At 41.5% G+C, this 20,954-nt stretch overlaps 1 protein-coding gene across 1 annotated transcript in view; it reads left to right on the top strand.

Moving 5' to 3' along the window:
* LYPD6 (LY6/PLAUR domain containing 6) overlaps window positions 1-20,306 on the top strand; it is a 45,776-nt gene extending 25,470 nt beyond the window's left edge. Inside the window, exons 3-6 of the mRNA XM_075831083.1 lie at window positions 695-862; window positions 4,221-4,319; window positions 17,751-17,881; window positions 19,648-20,306. Of these exons, the coding sequence (XP_075687198.1) occupies window positions 745-862; window positions 4,221-4,319; window positions 17,751-17,881; window positions 19,648-19,818 (519 nt within the window). The 5' untranslated portion in view covers window positions 695-744 and the 3' untranslated portion in view covers window positions 19,819-20,306. The remainder of the gene's footprint in view (window positions 1-694; window positions 863-4,220; window positions 4,320-17,750; window positions 17,882-19,647) is intronic.
* Window positions 20,307-20,954: the final 648 nt, after the last annotated feature.

Here is a 20,954-nt window from a genome sequence, read left to right on the forward strand (position 1 = left end):
ATAAACATTTAACTGTGTAGTCACCAAATGTAATATCTAGTATCGTTGTCATATATCTCTATTGCCTTTTTGCTGCTTTTACTCTTCTCACAATATCTAGCAATATCCTGTTGCTACCTGAAGACCATCAGCAAGCAGGTTTATCGTCAGCTTATTATTCTTATTTGTCTCTCTATTTGAGTAAACTAAGTGCACAAAGATGTACTGTTCTGTATGGAATGTTGGTCAAAGTGGTCACCCCCAATTTCATACTCATTAATACACGACTACACCATGCAGAACATTCATACGGTATGTTCCTAATGTGTTAATGAGCATCCACTACTCATTTGGTAATTAGCTAGATTGTAATGGATATTAACACAAGTCATAACTGAAAAAAAAAAAGAAAACCCTCATTGGAGTTGTAAGGAGCAGGACACCTGATTGCTGTCAGTTTCCATGAAGCAATAGTTTTTTTTTTATAAAGAGAGTAAAATGAAATGGAAAATAAATGAACACAGCAGCAGTAACCCCAAAAAAATATATTACACATATGCTAGATTGTACATTTGCTGACTATAGAGCCAGAGCTTCTCACTTTAAATTTAATGGAAACCATCAACAAGCAGGTTATCTGCTTGACTACAGCAGCAATACAATACAGAACAGGTCATAAATTGTCTCTAATATATTGTTTTGTTTATCTCGTCAGGTATTAGGAAGGCTGCACTGATGGCTGCATGAATCGGACGTTGTTCTGCGATGGAAACGTGGCCGGCGGTGGCCTGGTTCCTGCTCTTTAGTCACATAGCTGACTGGTTGCAAACAGTTCACTCCCGAGACTTCACAGTGCTAGACATTGTCTTCCTCTATCCATCAAGTAAGGTCCTGTCCAGAGATTTATTACACTGATATATCAGCAGTATGTGAATACTACAGATTGCAGTTAGCATTAGTGGTCCTCTCTTGTTAAAAAATTCTACGCAGCTATATCTTAGGCTGGCCTACACTTGAGATAGCTGATAAAACTTAGGTCTATACAGGTTTTAAGAATCTGGATGTTGAATGTTTGTTTTTTCATCTGTTGCCAGCAAGCAGTGATCTTGAAAATTATGAGGGACTGAATCACATTGTGCATTCGAAGGTTGCAGAATTTTTCATTACTCAAAGATTAATCTTTTTACATCAAACCCCTTTAAGTGGTCTAAAACCCAGTCAAGTGGAGAAGACAAGGTTTTCCGACTGAGTAAAGTCCATATATTGGATGTGACACCCACTTATATTCCATGTGTAACCTCACACTGCTGCCGGGTCTGTGAACAGCAGTTACACAGCCGCCAATGCTGGGGAACCTGTGATCCAAGGCCAAGTAATGCGCGGTCACAGTACGGAGACGCTGATCTCTGCCTCCGAAATCGCTTTGAAGGATTGTGAAGGAAATTCCATACATCTCTAAGGAATCTATACAACCCCATACACACCACATCCTGGTATCTGTGTCATACTCACAGGGGTAATCTCTACTGATGCATCACGTGACACTAATAAATGGTGACAAAAAATGGTTTAAACTAATTTAGTATTGTACAATAATGGGAGTAAGGGCTTGTCCACACGTAACAAAATTGCTGCGTATTTTCCATCCGGAATTGCGAAAAATACTCCGCGGAATATAGTAGCAGCAAAGTGGATGATATTTAACAAATCTAATCCACACGCTGCGTAAAATTAACGGCCCGAAATTCACCTGCGGTGCGCATTTTTCGTTCCGCAGCATGTCAATTCCTGCTACGGGAAGTGGACTAAATAGTAATATCCGCACTATTTTCTGCAGTAAAAAACACAGGAAATGGTGCGGTTTTTCTGCAGTGGATTGTCTGCTAGTTTTCTGCAGCGATTCCGTTACGTGTTGACAAGTCCCTACACAGGCCAATTATCGGGCAAACGAGCATTCACAGATTCAGATAATTGCCCTGTGTAAACAGGTCAACGATCAGCCGATGAACGAGCAAACACTCGTTCGTCGGCTGATTGTATCATTTTAAATGTCCAAAATGTTATCGTTGTCGGCAGCACATCTCCCTGTGTAAACAGGGAGAAGTGCAGCCGACATTATAGAAATGTATGTGGAGAGATCAAAGTAACGAGCGCTCATCCTCGTTTTGGCTCCTTATGATAGGCGCAAACGAGCGCCAATCAATGAGCTGTCTCGTTGATTGGCACTCGTTTAGACGGCCCACGGCGGGCCATGTAAAAGTAAATTTATTGTCTCACGGTTGCAAATATTACTTAAGTGTATTGATGCGCATGTGTTTTCTAATCTTATAGTTTATTAGACATTGTTATGATAAAATATGAAAAGTTCATAGGATCTAGATGTTTCTCAAAAATTTCTATTGGTCGGAACGAATTATTTTAGTATCAGTTACATTTGCTTGCTAATGATTTTAATTAGATCCATGGCTTCATTAAAGGGTTTGTCCGCTTTCAGCAAATGAATGTTATTTTTTGTATAATTAAAAGTAGTACAATTTTTTGGAGCTGTTTTTCAATTTAGTCAATGAAAAACAGGTCCAAAAACTGCTCAAGAAGTGACATGCACTTCTTTTTCGCAGAACAGAATGCCGTTTTTCCCATTGAAATCAATGGGCATATGTTTGTAGACGTACTGCTTCCGATTTTTTGGCCGTTTACAGCTCGAAAAACGTCCGAAAATAAGCCGTGTGAACATACCCTTACAGTATGTGTATCTTCTAATGAGCCATGCACCTGTGCTTCCATCACATGACCATGAACAGATTTGTATCCACTGTCAGTAAACAATGAATAACTGAATGAATGACAACAAGCAGAGATCTTGAAAACCATGAGGAATTAATACAGAAAGTATATTGAAAACTGTATGCATTTTAATTCTACAAAAAAGACGTTAATTTGCTGAAACCGGACAACCTCTTTAAACAGTTGTCACATGATGCCAATCACTTTTAATCTGCCCTATTTGAGCGTATAGATGTCATAGAGGGATTACCCCTCTCCGGACCCTCTCTATTTGCCAGAGTTACCAACAAAGTGTGTCTTCCACTTGGAGGACTCAGCATGGCCATAAATAACATGGTCACCCATTCATTTGAATGGGTGCAGTGTAATACTACATGTTCCCTGCAGTGGCCGCTGCAGTGGAAATATATAGCTGCATAGAGCTTCCCCAATGATCACAGCTGATCGCCAGGGATTTCCGGATCAGGACCCCGGTAATCATCTGTATCTCTCATACAATGTAGAAACTGTGTAGCTTACACTATAGGGTATAACTACAGCAAGCAACAGGTCACAAAGCATTGTCATCAATAGCAGGGACCTGATCTATTACGTTATTGCTCCTGCTTATATAGGGAATTATACAGTATAAGGGTAAGGCTACACAGAGCGGCCCTGACACGGCACAATGCGGCTAACAACCGCGCCGGCACCATGTTCGGTCCGGCTGTCAAACAGCCTGTTAGTGGGCGCATGTTAACGCGGGTAAACCGTCCCTTTATCTGCAGAATCGTGCGGCCATGAATTAATACATCCTTTATGGCCGCACGATTTTGCAAATTACAACAACTTACCCCCTATTTATTCTCTATGGCAGCGCCGGAAAAAGCCGAACTCTGCACTCGGCCATCTCCGGCGCTGCCATAGAGAATGAATGGAGCGGCAGTGCGCATGCGCATGTAACCGGAATACCCCTTAACGTGGTATTTGACAGCCGCACCTACATAGTGCCAGCGCGGTTGTTGGTCGTGTTGCGACCGTGTTAGGGCCGCTCCGTGTGGCCGTACCCTTATGGAATACAGATAAATCATTTGCCAATATATTATATGTGCGTCTGGCATTATTCTTCTATCCTGTTAGAGACCAGAACATAATCATACATTTTTAAAAAGCTTAATTTTGACGCCATTTTTAGTACCCAAAGTACAAAGTCGTCAAACAGATGTTGGAGAATTTTGTGGGAATTCTCCTTGTTGGTAATGAATAACTGATGGACAGGAGGAGTAAATGCTTTAGAAATATGGCGGACATGCTTGCGCTATTTTCAACGCCCTATAAATATGTTGCTGTCATTTTTTTTTTTGTAAATGAACATTAGGTTGCATTCCAGTAATAAGAACCTAGAGGAGAGGCCACTTTAATGAGCACCTTGTTGACATAGATGTATTTCCTAACAGTTGGGTGTACTGTTTTTATAGCAACGCCATACCCCGGGGGATTTAAATGTTTCACCTGCGAAAAGGCAAGAGATAATTACGAGTGCAATCGCTGGGCCCCAGATGTCTACTGCCCAAGAGGTGAGTGCTATCATGCATGAAATCATATTCTCTAATCCTTTAATGACTGTCACACAATGAATTTTTGCCCTCGTGATGAAAGCACATTGGTTACACTCGTGCAGCGTATTGCTTCAGAAATTCGTCTGTGTGTCACTTTAAATCTGCCACCCCCTCCCCCCGACTTTGTGAACCCAGTTAATTGTAAGAATTCTGTGTAAAGAATGTTAAGCTGTTATTTAGAACGTTTTGAAGTTTGTGTCAGTTTTAATTTTCGGATGAATAGAAAGTTGGGGAATTCCTTACCTTGATCCTATTAATTCATAATTAACTGAGAGTTAAAGGGAAAAGCACCCAGCAATACTGCACTGTACAATCTGTGATCTCTTAGGGTCCGGGACCAATAAAAATACCCTAAATGTAAATAATGTATTATTATTATTATTCTATGTATCAATTAGGCCGCATGCCATGGCAGCGCCGTGTGCCCAGAGCCTGTATGGTAGCACAAGGAGTCCCTGCTGCTCCATATTACAGAGACATAGGCCCTCTGTATGCCAATTTATGTATCTCTGTATATACAGCACCCAATGGAGCCTGCATGGCAGTCAGGGCCGGCCTTAGAGGTATGCGACTTGTGTTTACAGGGCACATCAGCCATGCCTGCTGAAGGGGTCACAGTCAGGAATCTTAAAGAGGACCGGTCAACTCTCCTGACATGTCTGTTTTAGTAAATTAATGTATTCCCCATGAAAAAACAAGTCTGGAGCATCTTTTCTTAGACCTCTACATTGTACCGTTCCTCTGTTATTCCTCCTAGAAATGTATGAATGAATTGACAACTGGGTGTTACCAGTTGGGGGTGTGTCCCTACACAGACTGACACTGTCCAATCAATGCTGACAGAGTGAGACTCTGTAGGGACACGCCCCTTTGACAAGGGGAATGGTAACACCCAGTTGTCAATTTATTAATACATTTCTAGGAGGGATAACAGAGGAATGGCACAATGTAGAGTTCTAAGAAAAGATGCACCAGAATTATTATTTCATGGAGAATACAATTATTTACTAATATAGACATGTCAGGAGAGGTGAGGAGTCCTCTTTAATATCATTTCTATAGCGGTATTATTTAGACATTGTCTAGCATGGGTATTAGATTACTTTATGTATGGAGTTGTTATATGGTCACTGTGTGGCAATATTTAAGCATTGTATGATGGTGTTTACTGTGGCATTGTGTGGCACTGTTACATAGACACCATACAGTATATTAGTTGTGCAGTGTATGGCGGTGGTGGCACTGTATAACATTGTTATGAAAATCCTTTGTGGCAATGTATGGCATTGTTATATGTATACTGTATTACACTGTTTATAAGGCACTATATGGTATAGGTATTCACACTCTGTATGACAGTACACAATATGCGGGGGGCGCCAACAGAAGGTACTGAACATCCAGTGTAAAGACATCCCTGACTGCAGTGAATGGAGGTCGTGCGGCTCCGTACTAAGGCAAATACAGTCTCTGTGTCCCATGTGTATGACCCCTTAATTATAGTTTTGTCTTTTTTTGATCCCTCCTCTGGTTGACCGTGTTGGACGTGTGTCTTTTTAAATTATTCTTACTATGTGGCTATGCTGGTTTGGTGGTACGCGTCACACACATACTTATTAGCAACATATTTGAGTTAATATAACTCGGAGCTGGTGTAGTTATGTGGACTTTAGGTAGGGAATTGAGGTCGCTTTCATACTATGTTCTGGATTGTATACTTTTTTAAAGTCATTTTCCACCCTTGAGATTGATTATATATTGTAATGTAAATAAGTTCAAAATTCTGTGCTGATTAATTTATAAATATCTTTATAGTGTTCAAAGATCATTTATGATACAGAAATCCAAATTCCCTGCATAGACATAGAGATAAATAGCGAAATTCAGTCTTCCTGCATCCACCACTAGGGGGAGCCCAGTAGCTGACTGCATACTGTGTATACATTAAACTCAATAATACTATAGTATGCAGTTTCTGTATTTTATTATTTTCAATTAGCTCTGACCACTATAACGATAATATTAGAAATAAATAAGTGCAGAAAGCAGGACATAAAATCAATACGGTCACAAAGATGAAATTTTACTTTAAAGGGGTTGTCCAGATAGCTTCATTTTATTTAACAAACAGCTGCAATGTCCTGAAATAAAAACAATCAGTATTCCCCTTTTCTTTCCCCAGGCGATCCAGCGCTATCACTCCGGCGGTCCTTCCAGTGTGTGTTTACATGCGGGCAGCATCCGACCGGTGCAGTCAATCAGAGTGCTCAGCAGTGAGATATCACATTCCTGCCATCACGGCACCCATTGCTAAACATTCATGCCAGGAATACAACACATGACTGCGGAGCCCTGTCATTGGCTGCAGCAGTCACATGCTACCTGCATGTAAACAAACACCAGAAGTACCGCTGGAGCGTCAGTGCTGGATTGCCAAGGGAATAGTTGAGTACTGATTGTTTTTTTTACTTTAGGACATTTGCAGCCATTAGTAAGAAAATGTAACAACTTGAATAACCCATTCAAGGCCGGGTTCACACAGAGTTTTTTTGCAGGTGGAAAATCTGCCTCAAAATTCCGTTTGGAAGTTTGAGGCAGATTTTCCTCTGCCTGCACGCCGATTTTCGCTGCGTTTTTCTCTTGGATTTTTGCCCGCGGCCAGCGAGCGCCGCGGGCATAAAACGCAGCGAAATACGCTTGCTCTGTCTCCCATTGATGTTAATGGGAGGTCAGAGGCGTAATAGCGCGAAGATACGGCATGTCCCTTCCTCCCGCGAGCCGGTTTTACCGCTCGCCGGAGAAAACCGCCTCCGCCTCCCATTGAAATCAATGGGAGGCATTTTCGGATGTTTTTTGGCGAGTTTCCGCGTCAAAAAAATCGTCAAAAGACTCTGTGTGAACATACCCTAAGGTAAAAACATATTCATGATGTTTTCAACATAAACATATGTCAAAAAGATAAACAGGGGTTCCTTAGGCCCACCAGAGGAAAAGATTCTGAGGCCCACCCACTATTCACACAGAACATAGACACGTCTGCTCAAAATTGTATTGTAATATTTGTTGTTCTCTTTATACAGGACATATCATCAATAAGGTCTAATAGGTTATTGGTGACCTACCCATAAGAAATAGACCCATAGGGGCAAGTGATTGGCTCCAAAGTCAGCTCAAAATGGGGTCCTGCTGGACCTTTGGGCCCATTATTGTGTCAGCGCCTGGGCCCACCGGAGGATCCTCTGGTGTTCTGGTGGGCCAGTCCGACATATGTTTAGCCTACAGAATTACATTTTCACTATACAAATGCATTTCATTTTGTCAAAGCTATTTATAAAAAAAATATATAAAAAAACAAAAAGCAGAAAAACAAAAAAAAAAAGATAACGGGATTTGTGGCTTGGTGAAATCAAAACTCTTCTTTCTAATGTCGGTTCAGACTAAATAAACTCACTTCATATCTATGTGATAGACAATGTTAGGAAGTCTGGATCTAATCAGGAGATCATCTGTGCAACATAATATTCTGATATCCACTTAGTGTCTCTGATCAGATAATACATTTCTTAGATTACATGAGATTTACCCGAAGGGGCAAAGCAGATGAACTGAGACTGGCACGTTCTATACAGTTACAGTGTATCAGCCCTTTATGTATCTTCATTCCGGACGTCTCGCCCCACAGTCATCCACCGGTCCGCGCAGACTGCGTACAAACATTCGACTGAATTACTTTATTCCCACGGACAGAAGCCAAGAAAAAAAAAAATTATTTGGAGTAAACAGCAAAAAATCCTTTACTAGCGCAGAGCCTCAGCTTTCTTTACATTCTTTACACTCTTAACCGAGGAAATTCTTAACTGTTATTTGAGAATTCTATTTAATATTCACAAGTGGGAATTTATTAACTGGCTTACATTCCTTAAGTGGCGTAAATAGTTGTAAATTTTAGGGCAAGCCATATTTACTCTAAAATCTGCAACTTTTTTTGTCTCCTCTGCCACTTTTGAAAATTGCAGAGAAAACCTGACGCTGTTAATCGGGAGGTGGCTGGGCCACCACAGATCGGCATATTTATTATTAAAGGGGTATTCCAAGCTCCAGCATTTTTTACCTATTCACTGGATAGGTGAGAAATGCTAGATCGGTGGGTGTCCGACCACAGGGACCTCTACCTATTGTCTGAAGCCAGGCATGTGCGGTCCTTCTCCATACATGGTGTACGGGGCTGATGGAAACAGCCGAGTGCTGTGCTTGGCTGTTTCCGTCAGCCAGATAGACTTTGAATAGAGCGGAACCGCGCATGCCCGGCCTCTGCTCTATTCTAACTTCTCCTAGCCACCCTCTTGCAGCTAGAGGGGACAGGGAACCAGTATCCCCTGTTTTGGCAATCAGTGGGGGTCCCAGCGGTCAGAGCCCCACCGATCTAGCTTTTTTCACCTATCCAGTGCATAGGTGAAAAATTATGGAGGCTGAAATAACCCTTTAAGTAGGCAAGAAATTTAGGAAATGATAGCGCCTCTTAATGAATGTGCATTTTACACCAACATACTTTAGTTTAAGATTGGTAAATAAAATGCCAGTCTTAATAAATTCCCCCACAGTTTCTACAGAGAACTGGTCCTGTCAATGAGAATGGGGGTTCCCTGTCCCCAGTTCAGTAGATCAAGGTGGAGGGCAGCAGCAGACAGGAGACCAAATGGAGAGGGGGCCGCACTTGTCCAATGGAGTATATGAGGTTATAAAAACAGCCCAGATTCCTCATTCTCCTGATAGATTAGATCCAATAATAATATATGGTACTATGTTGAAAGTTGGAAGACCCCTTTTAAAGAGCAATTCCAATCACAATTAAAATGAACATTCATGGTACAGTAAACTTTCTTAAATTGTGTGGTAAAAACATCCGCTGAAAGGCGCAAGTATCCGCATCGGAAGGTCACTCGGATTTTGGTGCAAGTTTCCGAGCAGAAAACAGCAGAGTCTCTAAAAAAAACCAAAAAAAAACCCACTATCCTCACCTTCCCTGACGCTCTCATGTCAACACTTCCCCTGATGCTCCCATGGCAACACTTCCCTGCTATACCGCCGTTCTCTGTACACAATACCTCCAACAATGACTTGTCGTCACATGTGACCGCTGCAGCCAGTCATTGGCTGCAGTACTCGTGTCGACAAGACACGTCATTGATGAAGGCCGCGTGTACAGAGACCGGCGGTATAGCAGGGAAGTGTTGCCATGGGAGCATCAGGGGAAGTGAATATAGTGTTTTGTTATTTAAAATTTGTAGTAATTTTTTTTTTTAATGTTAAACTTATCTGGACTTGCGGATTTGGGATTTGCTTGCAGATTTCTTCTTCCCCACTGAAAACAATGGGGAAGATCCATAACATATCCGTGCACATCTGTCTATTGTAGTCCGCTCCAGATTTTCCATCTGCAAATCTGGGTGGAAAATCTGCATCAAATCCACTACATGTGAACGTAGCCAAAGATTTCCTGATCTTTTATCCAAGAAGAAGTTTTCTGTCGCCCCCTGCAGGGTAATGCATTTTGTAAGAGCTGCCAAGAGTGTAAGAAAAGCGATTGCCACTATTCATCTGTTGGGCCGACAAACAGAGCTGAATAAATCAACTAAATAAGAACTACCTTTTAAAATGCTGCCCCCTATGGACAGGAATATGCATTTGAATGGGGGCGGTGAAACATTTATATTTGACTAAACTTGCTCTTTAATAATATAAAATATTGGAAAACATGACCTTGCTCGCTGTAATGTTGTGACTGTACTCCGTTTTGTTATGACGGAGTTGTGCTTAGTTTAGTTTTTTGCTGATATAAGAAGTGGAGATCGTGAATGCGAAAAAAATGCCTGCTTTCTTCCAAAAACAGCACCACACCTGTCCACAGGTTGTGTCTGGTATTGCAGCTCAGTTCCATTCACTTCAATCGAGCGGAGCTGCAATACCGGGCACAGTCCATGGAATGACACAGGACTGTTCTTGTAAGAAAGAAGCCATGTTTTTATAATCTTAGACAACCCCTTTAAGGCAAGCGTTGTCCGCATCTGCACATGTCAAAACATACAAAAGCTGGTCAAGGTAAGACCATACCCTACTGAGCATAGGATAAGCATGTGGGGGGCATTACTTTAGAGGCAATATACAATGCAGATCACAAACTTATGTAATGCACAACCTAAAGTAGATCCACAGGCTGTAAAACGCGTGGGGTCCTTGACACCCATTAAGCAGGTAGTGTAAAGAAAGTTTCCTTTAAAATTAAATCCAATAATCCAGAAAGTCTGGTAATCTAGCACTTGTGCAACATAATTTGCAATTTGGCAAGACCGGAAACAGAATATAAAAAACATAATAGAATATTTTGTTTGCTTTTCCTGGAGGTCCTCCACCCTTACAAGTGACGGTACATCATACAGAACAGGCAGATACCGGGGGCAATGACATCACGGCTCTGTAGATGTAACCAATAGCTGCAGAGAACTGACTAAAAGGGATGTGGTTATAACAACTACTGCTCCCGCCTCAGCCCAGCTGTCACTGTAAATTAGCGCTCCTAGAAAAGTAGAATTTTAGGCTTTCTACCTGGCAAATTGAGAGCAAAGGGGTTTTCCGGGCATGGACAACTGATGACTTATCCACAGGCTAGGTCATCTGTATATGATCGGTGGTGATCTGACACACGGGCCCCGCACCGATCAGCTGCTCCAGCCTCCTCCGGGCACTGGGTGTCCATGCCGGGAAGCAGATGATAAAGGCCGAGCTGCAGTTCTGCAGCACGGCCACTATGCAGTGTACTGAGCTATTTGCTTCCGGCTCCGAACACTGCATACACTGCATTACATCCGGCACACAGAGGCAGCCGGAGCAGCTGATCGATGCGGGGTCGGGTGTCAGACCCACATCGATCATATACTGATGACCTATCCTGTGAACACGTCATAGTTGTCCGTACCTCGACAAGCCCTTTAAAAGGGTTGTGTGAAGAAGACGACCCTTGTGAATATGCCCATTCAGGACATATGCACGTCATATAGATGGGTCCCCGGCTCCATTAATCAGAACATGACCCGGCCCGTCAAGGGCATTGCTATAAGGGGTGCAGAGATAGTAGTTGCACCAAGGCCTTAGTGCCTCAGGGGGCCCAAAGACCCCTCTGCCACTTTATGATAAGTTGAAGGGCCCTGTTACAGATTTTGGATTGGGGCCCAGGAGCTTCACGTTACATCTCTGTGGCCCGTCTATGGCCGGCATGTAATACTGCATTACATTTTTTTTTCAATCCACTAACTTTGTATCGATGATTTGTTACTGTATTTTGTTACTACTGGGTACAGGACATCTGTCAGCTTTGCGTGCACAGGTTTATAGCTGAGTGTTTCAGGTAACTGGATATACATTGAGTTTTATTGGCTTAGGGCGAAATGTAAAGTTAAAAAATGTCAATGCTGCAAAAAAAACAAAAAACAAATAAGAACCAACTATTTTGATTTCTGGTATTTCAGAGAAAGTTCAAGATCTGACTTTACTGCTCCCCCCGGGGCCAATAACCTTCTATAGCTGATATATCCAACCTTCACTGTTATTCTGCTGTGAATAATGCTGGGAAAGTGCAGATATGTGCCCCGTTAAAGCCCCGTTTCTTTTGGATGCTCTGTTTTATGCTATTACTAAAATATGGCCTGCAGGTAATTGTAGGGATTTATATAGCGCAGCAATTCCTGGCGATCTTATCGTGGAAATACTTGATTTACGGATGCCATTAGTGGATAGCAATCTCCTGCCTTGACCTTAACATAATGAACTTGTCTACAGTGATGAGATACATCTGTATTGCTTCTGTCTTCTGCTATAATTTCCCTTCAAGAACATGACTCCATAATTAAAAGGAGTTTTCCCATAAAAGACTTTTATGGCACATCGATTGTTGATAGTCCGACCACTAGGACCTCCCCAATGCCACAAAGGAGTGTGGGGTCTGTAACCAGCAGAGACGGGAGCTATGCTAAGTCAATCATTCGCCGACGTCTACCTCTCGCAACTCCATACATGTAATTTGCATGGTTAGGGTATGTTCACACGGCAGCGTCCGTAACGGCCGAAATTACGGGGCTGTTTCCAAGAGAAAACAGCCACGTCATTTCAGCCGTAATGGCATGTGCAGGCGCTTGAACGCCGCGTCCGTTATGGACGTAACTGGAGCTGGTTTTCCATGGAGTCCATGGAAAACGGCTCCATTTACGTCTGAAGAAGTGACAGAACACTTCTTTGACGCGGGCGTCTATTTACGCGCCATCGTTTGACAACGACGCGTAAATATACGCCTCGTGTGAAGAGACAAACGTCAGCCCATTGCTTTCAATGGGCAGATGTTTGTCAACGCTTTCAAGCCGTATTTTCGAACGTAATTCGAGGCGTAAAACGCCCGAATTACGTCCATAAATAAGCCGTGTGAACATACCCTAAAAGTGGAGATAAGTGTCCGCCAGCCACATCTCGAGTCGCTTGTGTTGGGGAAATAATAGAAATGGACAGTTTGATGTCTGGCATTGGGTAAAGGGATGATCTGCCGATCACCATAGATGTCAGAATATTAGTGGATCCTGTGAACAAAAAGTCTCGAAATTTTGACCGGCTTTAGTTGACCCATGATATAACAGGATGTTGTTTATTACAATGCCACATCTGTAGATATTAGACGTACTGCAGCAAGACACGTAGGTAACCTGCAGATTACCTACGTACACATTAGGCCATGTGTGATGACTTTGACTGGCCAAGTGGGCACCATGTGCGTTTGACACCTACTGGGAGCTTATCATTGGGGCATCTTATAGATGTTCCAATGAAAAATGGGGTGGTCCTGATCAGACTGAAGGTTTCCACTTTTCCCTGAGAGATTCATTGTCTGCTGTAGCCATGTTTGCGCCCCCGGACTCCTGACAGCTCTCGTGATTTATATGTTACCTGCTGCGTATCACTCGGCACCTCACCTGGTGTCTGCTACTAGAGAAGAGGCGACGTTTCAGCATGCCCACAAAGTTTTCTTTACTTCCAGGGGGAAAGTGGCCTTTCTATTTACCAAACATCAACATCCGCAAAGAATGTGTTTTCTTCGCATGGTAAAATGCGTCTGGAAGCCTCACACAGTAATTAATCAGCGCACAATAGTGTTCTGTCCAGAACGGATTAAACCTGCAGCTTATCATAATGCTCAGTTGTTTCATTTTAAGTGATTTTGACAAGAGATTAGAACCAGGAAGAGGAAAAGTGGGGGAAGAAGGTGAATGACCCCCCAAACATGTAAATATTTAAAAAGCACAGAAATATTATACAATGAAATATGCAAATTGTAACAAAAACTTTTTTAATATTTGATCTGCGATGGTTTGCTAATTTTTGGAACGTTACTGATGGACGGCATGGTGGCTCAGTAGGTAACACTATTGTCTTGCAGTACCGGAGCTTAGATTCAAAAACTTTGCCCGCTTCAGTTATATTCATTCCCTCTGGTTTCCTCCTCATTTCCCCCCCATTCCAAAAACATCTATGTACGTTAATTGACCCCAGTGTGTGTGTCTAAGATAGAGAGATTAGAATGAGGGTCTCTGTGGTGACAGGGACTGATGTGATGTTTTGTGTTCAGTAATTTGGAAAAAAAATTTGGGCTAAATAAATAACAGGAAAATTACTGACGAGTGATAAAGCTGAGATGACATTGTTTCCATAACCCCCTCCATGGATGCCGGTATAACTCTAGTAGAAATCTGCTCCACACCAAGTTTTCTGGACTTTTTGTCTGCTGTGTATATACAGTTGTGATAACTCTACACGACCTCTATAAATTGTAAATGAAAAAGAATTACAAAGAAAAATGGCAATTACCTAAAAACCCAATAATACGACTTTTTTAATGTTGAAAACTATTTTTTTGTCTCACAACTGACCCAAATGCCTTTACATATATAAATCAGTTTGCATCACTTTATCTGTCTGCGAAATAGAAATGTGGACTAACATGAAAGTATTTTTTTCTGCCCCAATTAGTCAAATCAATGGGGAAAAAAGGGTTCTGTGATCATGTAATGTGATCCATACCCCCCCATCAGTTGCCCGATCTATTTTTTTAATTGATCATAATGATAAGAGAAAGAAACAGAGCATTATGAGACGCTCTTCAAACAAAAATGCTGTGCTTTTTGGGTAAATCATCAGCACATCCATTACAATCCAATATTGAGGAATCTCCATCCTCATCATCTCTGGACTACCTCCACTGCGCATGATCAGACCTACCAGCGGTCTGGGGCAGACGTGACATGGTGACAGGGGTCGTGAGTAGCAACATACAAATGACTCAGACAACACCATGACTACTGAAGTGTTTTCTTCTCTTTTTTTCTCTGTTCACCTGTCAAGTATATTGGGCAGCTTATACATTAGGACAAATCCTCGGAACAGCTTTTCTGTCAGCTTGCGCCAAGTATCCTGGTGGCAATGTTTTTTGGGGGTTTTTGTTTCTATTTTGTGGTTTCCTGATGAATCTGTCATTTTACCAGGCGAAACGCGTTGGAACTGTGTTTATTATCTGTACTTATTTTGTTTCTATTTTATGTGCAGTACCTCCTTCTATTAGAGATACATAAGGCCAATGAGATCTGGAATGTAACATGTGTATATTATTTTTTTTTTTACTATACACCTTTTCCATCCTTGAGGGATATAGGCCAATATGTTATTTTTCTGAATACTGCACTTCTGGTTTTTTTAATATTTATTTTGACCTATTTGTATCACACCAAATATCATTGTGTGTTTACACCCCAACCATTCTCCAGACTATTAAATCTTATAGGCCATAAACAGGGTGTCTAGGGTATAGGTTGGAGGTCGAGGCCATCCCTCGAGTAGGGGCATTGCTGTTTAGGCGGGGTGACCTGGTCGGGTTTAACGGGGTCAGTTTGTTTTCCCTATAGCATGATTTTACCCACCCTCTTTTTTTAAATGACAACCTCCTTTTTTTATCAATATGAAGTAAAAGTTACGTTTTATTATGGTGTTTTTTTTAGTGGTCAGTTTTTTCTGTGACTATACGTTTTTCTTATATAACCACTGGCTATTATCTGGCCTACCTAAGCCGTTACATTTGTTTGGCTCTGAAAAAAACTTTTTGGGTATAGTAAAAAATTAAAAAACCAAAAAGAAAACCCTGATCTTGATGGAATTACTAACAATGAATGTAAGTTGATGTATTTTCAGATTAAACCCCATAGAAATTTAAGAGGGCCAACAAATTTTTATACAAATGCGAGTGTGGATAATGCCTTAGGACCCGTATGGCAGCATGTTTGTGTATTACGTACTCATAGACACTTCATGGGCTACCGTGTTGCCTCCGTGAGGAGCCGTATTCAGAATCCCTCTATAATACATCATCCAATGGAGCATGTCAAGATTTCACGGGGGTACATGTATTAAAGTCTATGTACACCGTTGAAATCGTAGTTTTTGTTAATAAAAATGTGTATCAGTGTGATTAGTGCAGCTTTCCAAAAACTTTTTTTTAAAAATAATTTTAACTTTTTGAGATACAGCTGCTTTGTATCCTGTATACAGAGCAGCTGTATTGTGCGCTAAGACCTGAATCCGTCAGGTCCCCGGGACTGACAGGTTCAGTGAAGCAGGTCCTGCTTGCCAGATCCACCTGTAATCAATGACATCTAATTTATGAACTTAGATGTGATGGATAACAGGTGGATTCTGTGTGTCAGAGACACTGAACCCGTCAGTCCCGCTGATCTGACGGGTACAGGTTTCAGCGCTAGATACAGCTGCTCTGTATACAGGACACAAAGCAGCTGTAGCTCAAAAAGTAAAAATAATTTTTAATACAATTTATTGGGAAAGTTGCACTAATCACACTGATACACATTTATATTTAAAAATATATATATATTTCAACGGTGTACATAGATTTTAAGGATCCGTACCACACAAATCCCTAGTACGGCCATATGCCTGTAGTCTTATACATAGAAGTAGTCAGTAAAAAATGTCTATTCTACTCAACAGACTAGAGTGAAATTCACTTTGTCCTAATATATACAGTAATGATGACTTAGATGGATCCAGCAGGTTGTTTCCATAAGAAGTGAAAAAATAAAGCTGGCCCTAAATAGTCCAATGTTTTTGGCCAAATCTGACAAGATCCTTTGATATAACACAAAGAGATTTTTCATTGTGTTGTAAAGTTTCTGTGTAGTATATTCACAAGTAAGGGGAATCATCAGAACCCATTATGCTGGGGGTAGGGGACGCAGCGGTGGCACATGGACTATGGGTGCCGTACAGTGACCCATACATAAAGGTACAATAGTGGAAAATACCCATTTGATGCCACCATACAACATAAAGCAGCAATATAAATGACACGGTTCCATATGTGCTGCAGTATTATATATAATATACATCCATAAATTCCAGTGGAAACCTCAACTCATGTCTTGCAAATCACATATCAATCTAGTCTAGAATTTTAGACTTTTAGACTTTTATTGTTAGATAAATATTTTTCTTTGAATCGTAGCCTTATGTGTTCGGAATCGAGATGACAGATGTGTTAGACGACTTATAAAAACACGACTCGGCAGCTTCTAGGCTGTAAGAAGGGTTTGCTATCGTCTTGTTTGTTTTCTGAGATCATGGTTTGAGTGTGAAAAGAAAATTTTTTGTCCCACCTCCCTCTATAGAAATAAGTCACATGTTCAGATGAGCTGAATGTTAAAGGTTGTATGAGATTAGAAAAAAGATTTGTGTTTTTCCGGAAACAGCGCCACTCTTGCTTATGGGCTGTGTCTGGTATTGCAGCGTATTTAGTTGAATAAGTTGCAATACCAGATGCAACCCATTGTGCTGTAACTGGAAAAAAATAGCCTTGTCAATGATATCGGTAAAAAAATACTGTGTCAATATTATAATAGGGAAGTATTTCTAGATTAAAGGGATTTTATGGATTAATGTCAACACAGTTTAATCATTGTATAATGAAAAGTTCTAAAACTTTCTATTATACTTTGTTTAGATTATACAGGGATTAAGTTTATTCGGCATAAAACCTGATATGAGATCAGAAAAACATGGCTGATTTCTTAAAGAAACAGTACCACGGTCTGTGGCTGGAATTACAGTATTCAAGTGAATGGGGCTCAGCTGCAATACCAGATATAGCCAGAGTGGCGCTGTTTCTTTAAGAATGCAGCCATGTCTCATACAACCCCTTAAAGATTCCTTTGCACAGACCAGACAATGTAGCGCTACTAGTATATACGTTACGGCGGTGTGTAATGTTAACACAATGTATTTGTTAACCAGGTACCAGATATTGTTACTCTCAGCACATTATGGATGCATCAGGGGAAAGCTTGTCAGTGACTAAGAGCTGTGCGTCGCTGGAGCAGTGCCTGAACACAGGATGCAGAGAGTCCGCTCTTCAGGGTCACAAGGTATAAAACTACAATCCCATACAGTAAAACTCAGTTACTCCAGGAGCCGATGGTCTAATGTCGTCCATCAGGAAAATAGTGCGAAACGTCACTGTAATCTAGACACAAGGCTGGAAATAAAAAACGGATATTATGTTTTTCAACCTCAAGGCACTTTCTGATCCTTAAGATTGTTCTCATTTTAACATCATGTCGTTTTTGAGTCCAACATTCTGACCTTATCAATTTCTTAATGTATATTTATAGGATACAGAGCTCTATTTTTCTAATACAGAGCTCCAAATCCTGTGCATAGATATAGATTTAAAACATAGCATTCTGGCTGCCTACAGCCACAACTAGAGGGAGCTTAGGAGCTTGCTGTATTCTGTGTTATTATTGAGTGCAATGCATAAACAGTATGCAGTAAGCTCCTGAGCTCCCTCTAGTGGTGACATCAGGAAGTGAGCATGTTATCTTTTAGCTCTTTGTCTAGGCAGCGGATTTGGAGCTCTGTATTAGAAAATTAAAAACTCCCACTGCTTAAAAGATATATTAATGTGTGCAGAATTTTGAGTATATTTATTTTAAATAAACAAAATGGTGTTTAAAGGGTAACTAAACGTTCAACAAACTTCTGACATGTCATAGTGACATGTCAGAAGTTTTGATTGGTGGGGGTCCGAGCACTGAGACCCCCACCATATCGCAGCACCAAACGAAGCGGCAGAAGTGCTCGTGTGAGCGCTCTTGAAATTTCTATTGACCCCGTACTACGCTACATTGATATCCGGAAAAAGTCGAACAGAAACTAAGCGGCTGAGTGCTTCTCAGCCGTGCTTCTGCTGCTTCGTTTTAGCGATTGATGGGGGTATCAGTGCTCGGACCGCCACCAATCAAATCTTCTGCCATGTCACTATGACATGTCAGAAGTTTGTTGAATGTTTATTTACCCTTTTAGTGTTGACATTAAGGGCCAGTTCACACGTAGTTTTTTTACATGTTTTTTGACGTGGAAACCACGTCGGAAAACGCGCAAAAAAACGGCCGAAAATGCCTCCCATTGATTTCAATGGGAGACGGAGGCTATTTTTTCCCGCGAGCGGAAAAACCGGCTTGCGGGAAAAAGAAGGGACATGCCCTATCTTCGGGCGTTTATGCCTCTGACCTCCCATTGACATCAATGGGAGGCAGAGAAAGCGTATTTCGCGGCTTTTTATGCCCGCGGAGCTCGATGGCCGCGGGCGAAAAATGCCACGAAAATCGGCGTGCAGGCAGAGGAAAATCTGCCTTAAAATTCCATACGGAATTTTGAGGCAGATTTTCCTCCTGCAAAAAACTCAGTGTGAACCCAGCCTTACGTTAAACTATATGGTTACGTGTACTAATACTGATATACTGAATTGCCTAAATAGCAATCTTCTAATGTTTCCTATCATGATTGCTGAAAGATGGATCCAATGATAAGCTCAGGGGATTTAGAGTAATACGGATTTTAATAAATCTGTCAGCAGAATACAAGCTGCCATTTATGGTAGCCAGTATTCTGTCGATGGAGCAGCAGATACAGGCTGCCATAAAACAGCTTATCCGTGCTGAAGAACTGAGGAAGCTGCATTGAATCTCAATTGCTTGTAGGGTCCTGCTGACTCCTGCACGTAATGGGAGCAGTTCTGATTATAAGTATATATAAGGTGATTGTTATTTATGCATTTCCCTAATGCTTTAATCATTGAGCATACATTTTATGCAATGTCTGAATAATCTATATTCTCTTGTTCCTGTAGGTTTGCACTTCGTGTTGTGAAGGGAATATCTGTAACATGGCCGTACCCAGGAATGAGACAGATGCTATTTTTGCAACAACGTCCCCACTGAGTCACTCTCAGAGACATTCCCCCCACAGCGCCCCCTACCTGCTGTGCTTATTATTTACTTTATGGCTGTTATTAATGTAAGATCGATCCATAGCATAGATGTGTACATAGGATTTATTTATGTTACTTCCTGAGGTCTGTAAGTTGTACATTTTGTATATAATTATTTTTATACGCTTTTATATGCCAGAATAAATCTATTAATATTTAGCAATTATATAATGTATATCAGGGTCATACTGGAGATCAGGACGGTTTGAGGTTCATGTAAAAAACTGGTGCAGACAAAAGTGGAGCTTTTGCCCATAGCAACCCCCCAGATTCCAGCTTTCAATCACAAGCCAATGATTGGTTGGATGTCATGCTGCTCTTTTTGTTTGACTAGTTTATTACCTGTGGCCCTTAAAGGAATTTTAGTTTTTTATTTTACAAACTTTTCTAATATACTTTGTGTATTAATTTTTCACGATTTTTAACATATATGCTTGCTCTCAGTGAATGGAAACATAATTGTTTACATTGAATGGCTGGAAACTTGCATTTTTGAAGCACTAAGGGCATGACCACACGTGGCGGATTTCCTCCGCAACTGTCCGCATCAATGCCGCACAGAATCTGCGTTGCAGATTCTGCTGCGGATCTGCACAAAATGTGCAGTACATTGATGCGGACTAGCTGCTGCGGACTGCGGGAAAAGTGCTTCCCTTCTCCCTATCAGTGCAGGATAGAGAGAAGGGACAGCACTTTCCCTAGTGAAAGTAAACGATTTTCATACTTACCGGCCGTTGTCTTGGTGACGCGTCCCTCTTTCGGCATCCAGCCCGACCTCCCTGGATGACGCGCCAGTCCATGTGACCGCTGCAGCCTGTGCTTGGCCTGTGATTGGCTGCAGCCGTCACTTACACTGAAACGTCATCCTGGGAGGCCGGACTGGAGACAGACGCAGGGAGTTCTCGGTAAGTATGAACTTATATGTTTTTTTACAGATACATGTATATTGAGATCGGTAGTCACTGTCCCGGGTGCAGAAACATTTACTGCCGATCGCTTAACTCTTTCAGCACCCTGGACAGTGACTATTTACAGACGTCTCCTAGCAACGCTCCCGTCATTACGGGAGCCCCATTGACTTCCTCAGTCTGGCTGTAGACCTAGAAATACATAGGTCCAGCCAGAATGAAGAAATGTCATGGTAGTAAAACCAATACGCTCCGCAG

The sequence above is a fragment of the Rhinoderma darwinii genome, chromosome 6 (assembly GCF_050947455.1).
Source record: "Rhinoderma darwinii isolate aRhiDar2 chromosome 6, aRhiDar2.hap1, whole genome shotgun sequence".
NCBI lineage: Eukaryota > Metazoa > Chordata > Amphibia > Anura > Rhinodermatidae > Rhinoderma > Rhinoderma darwinii.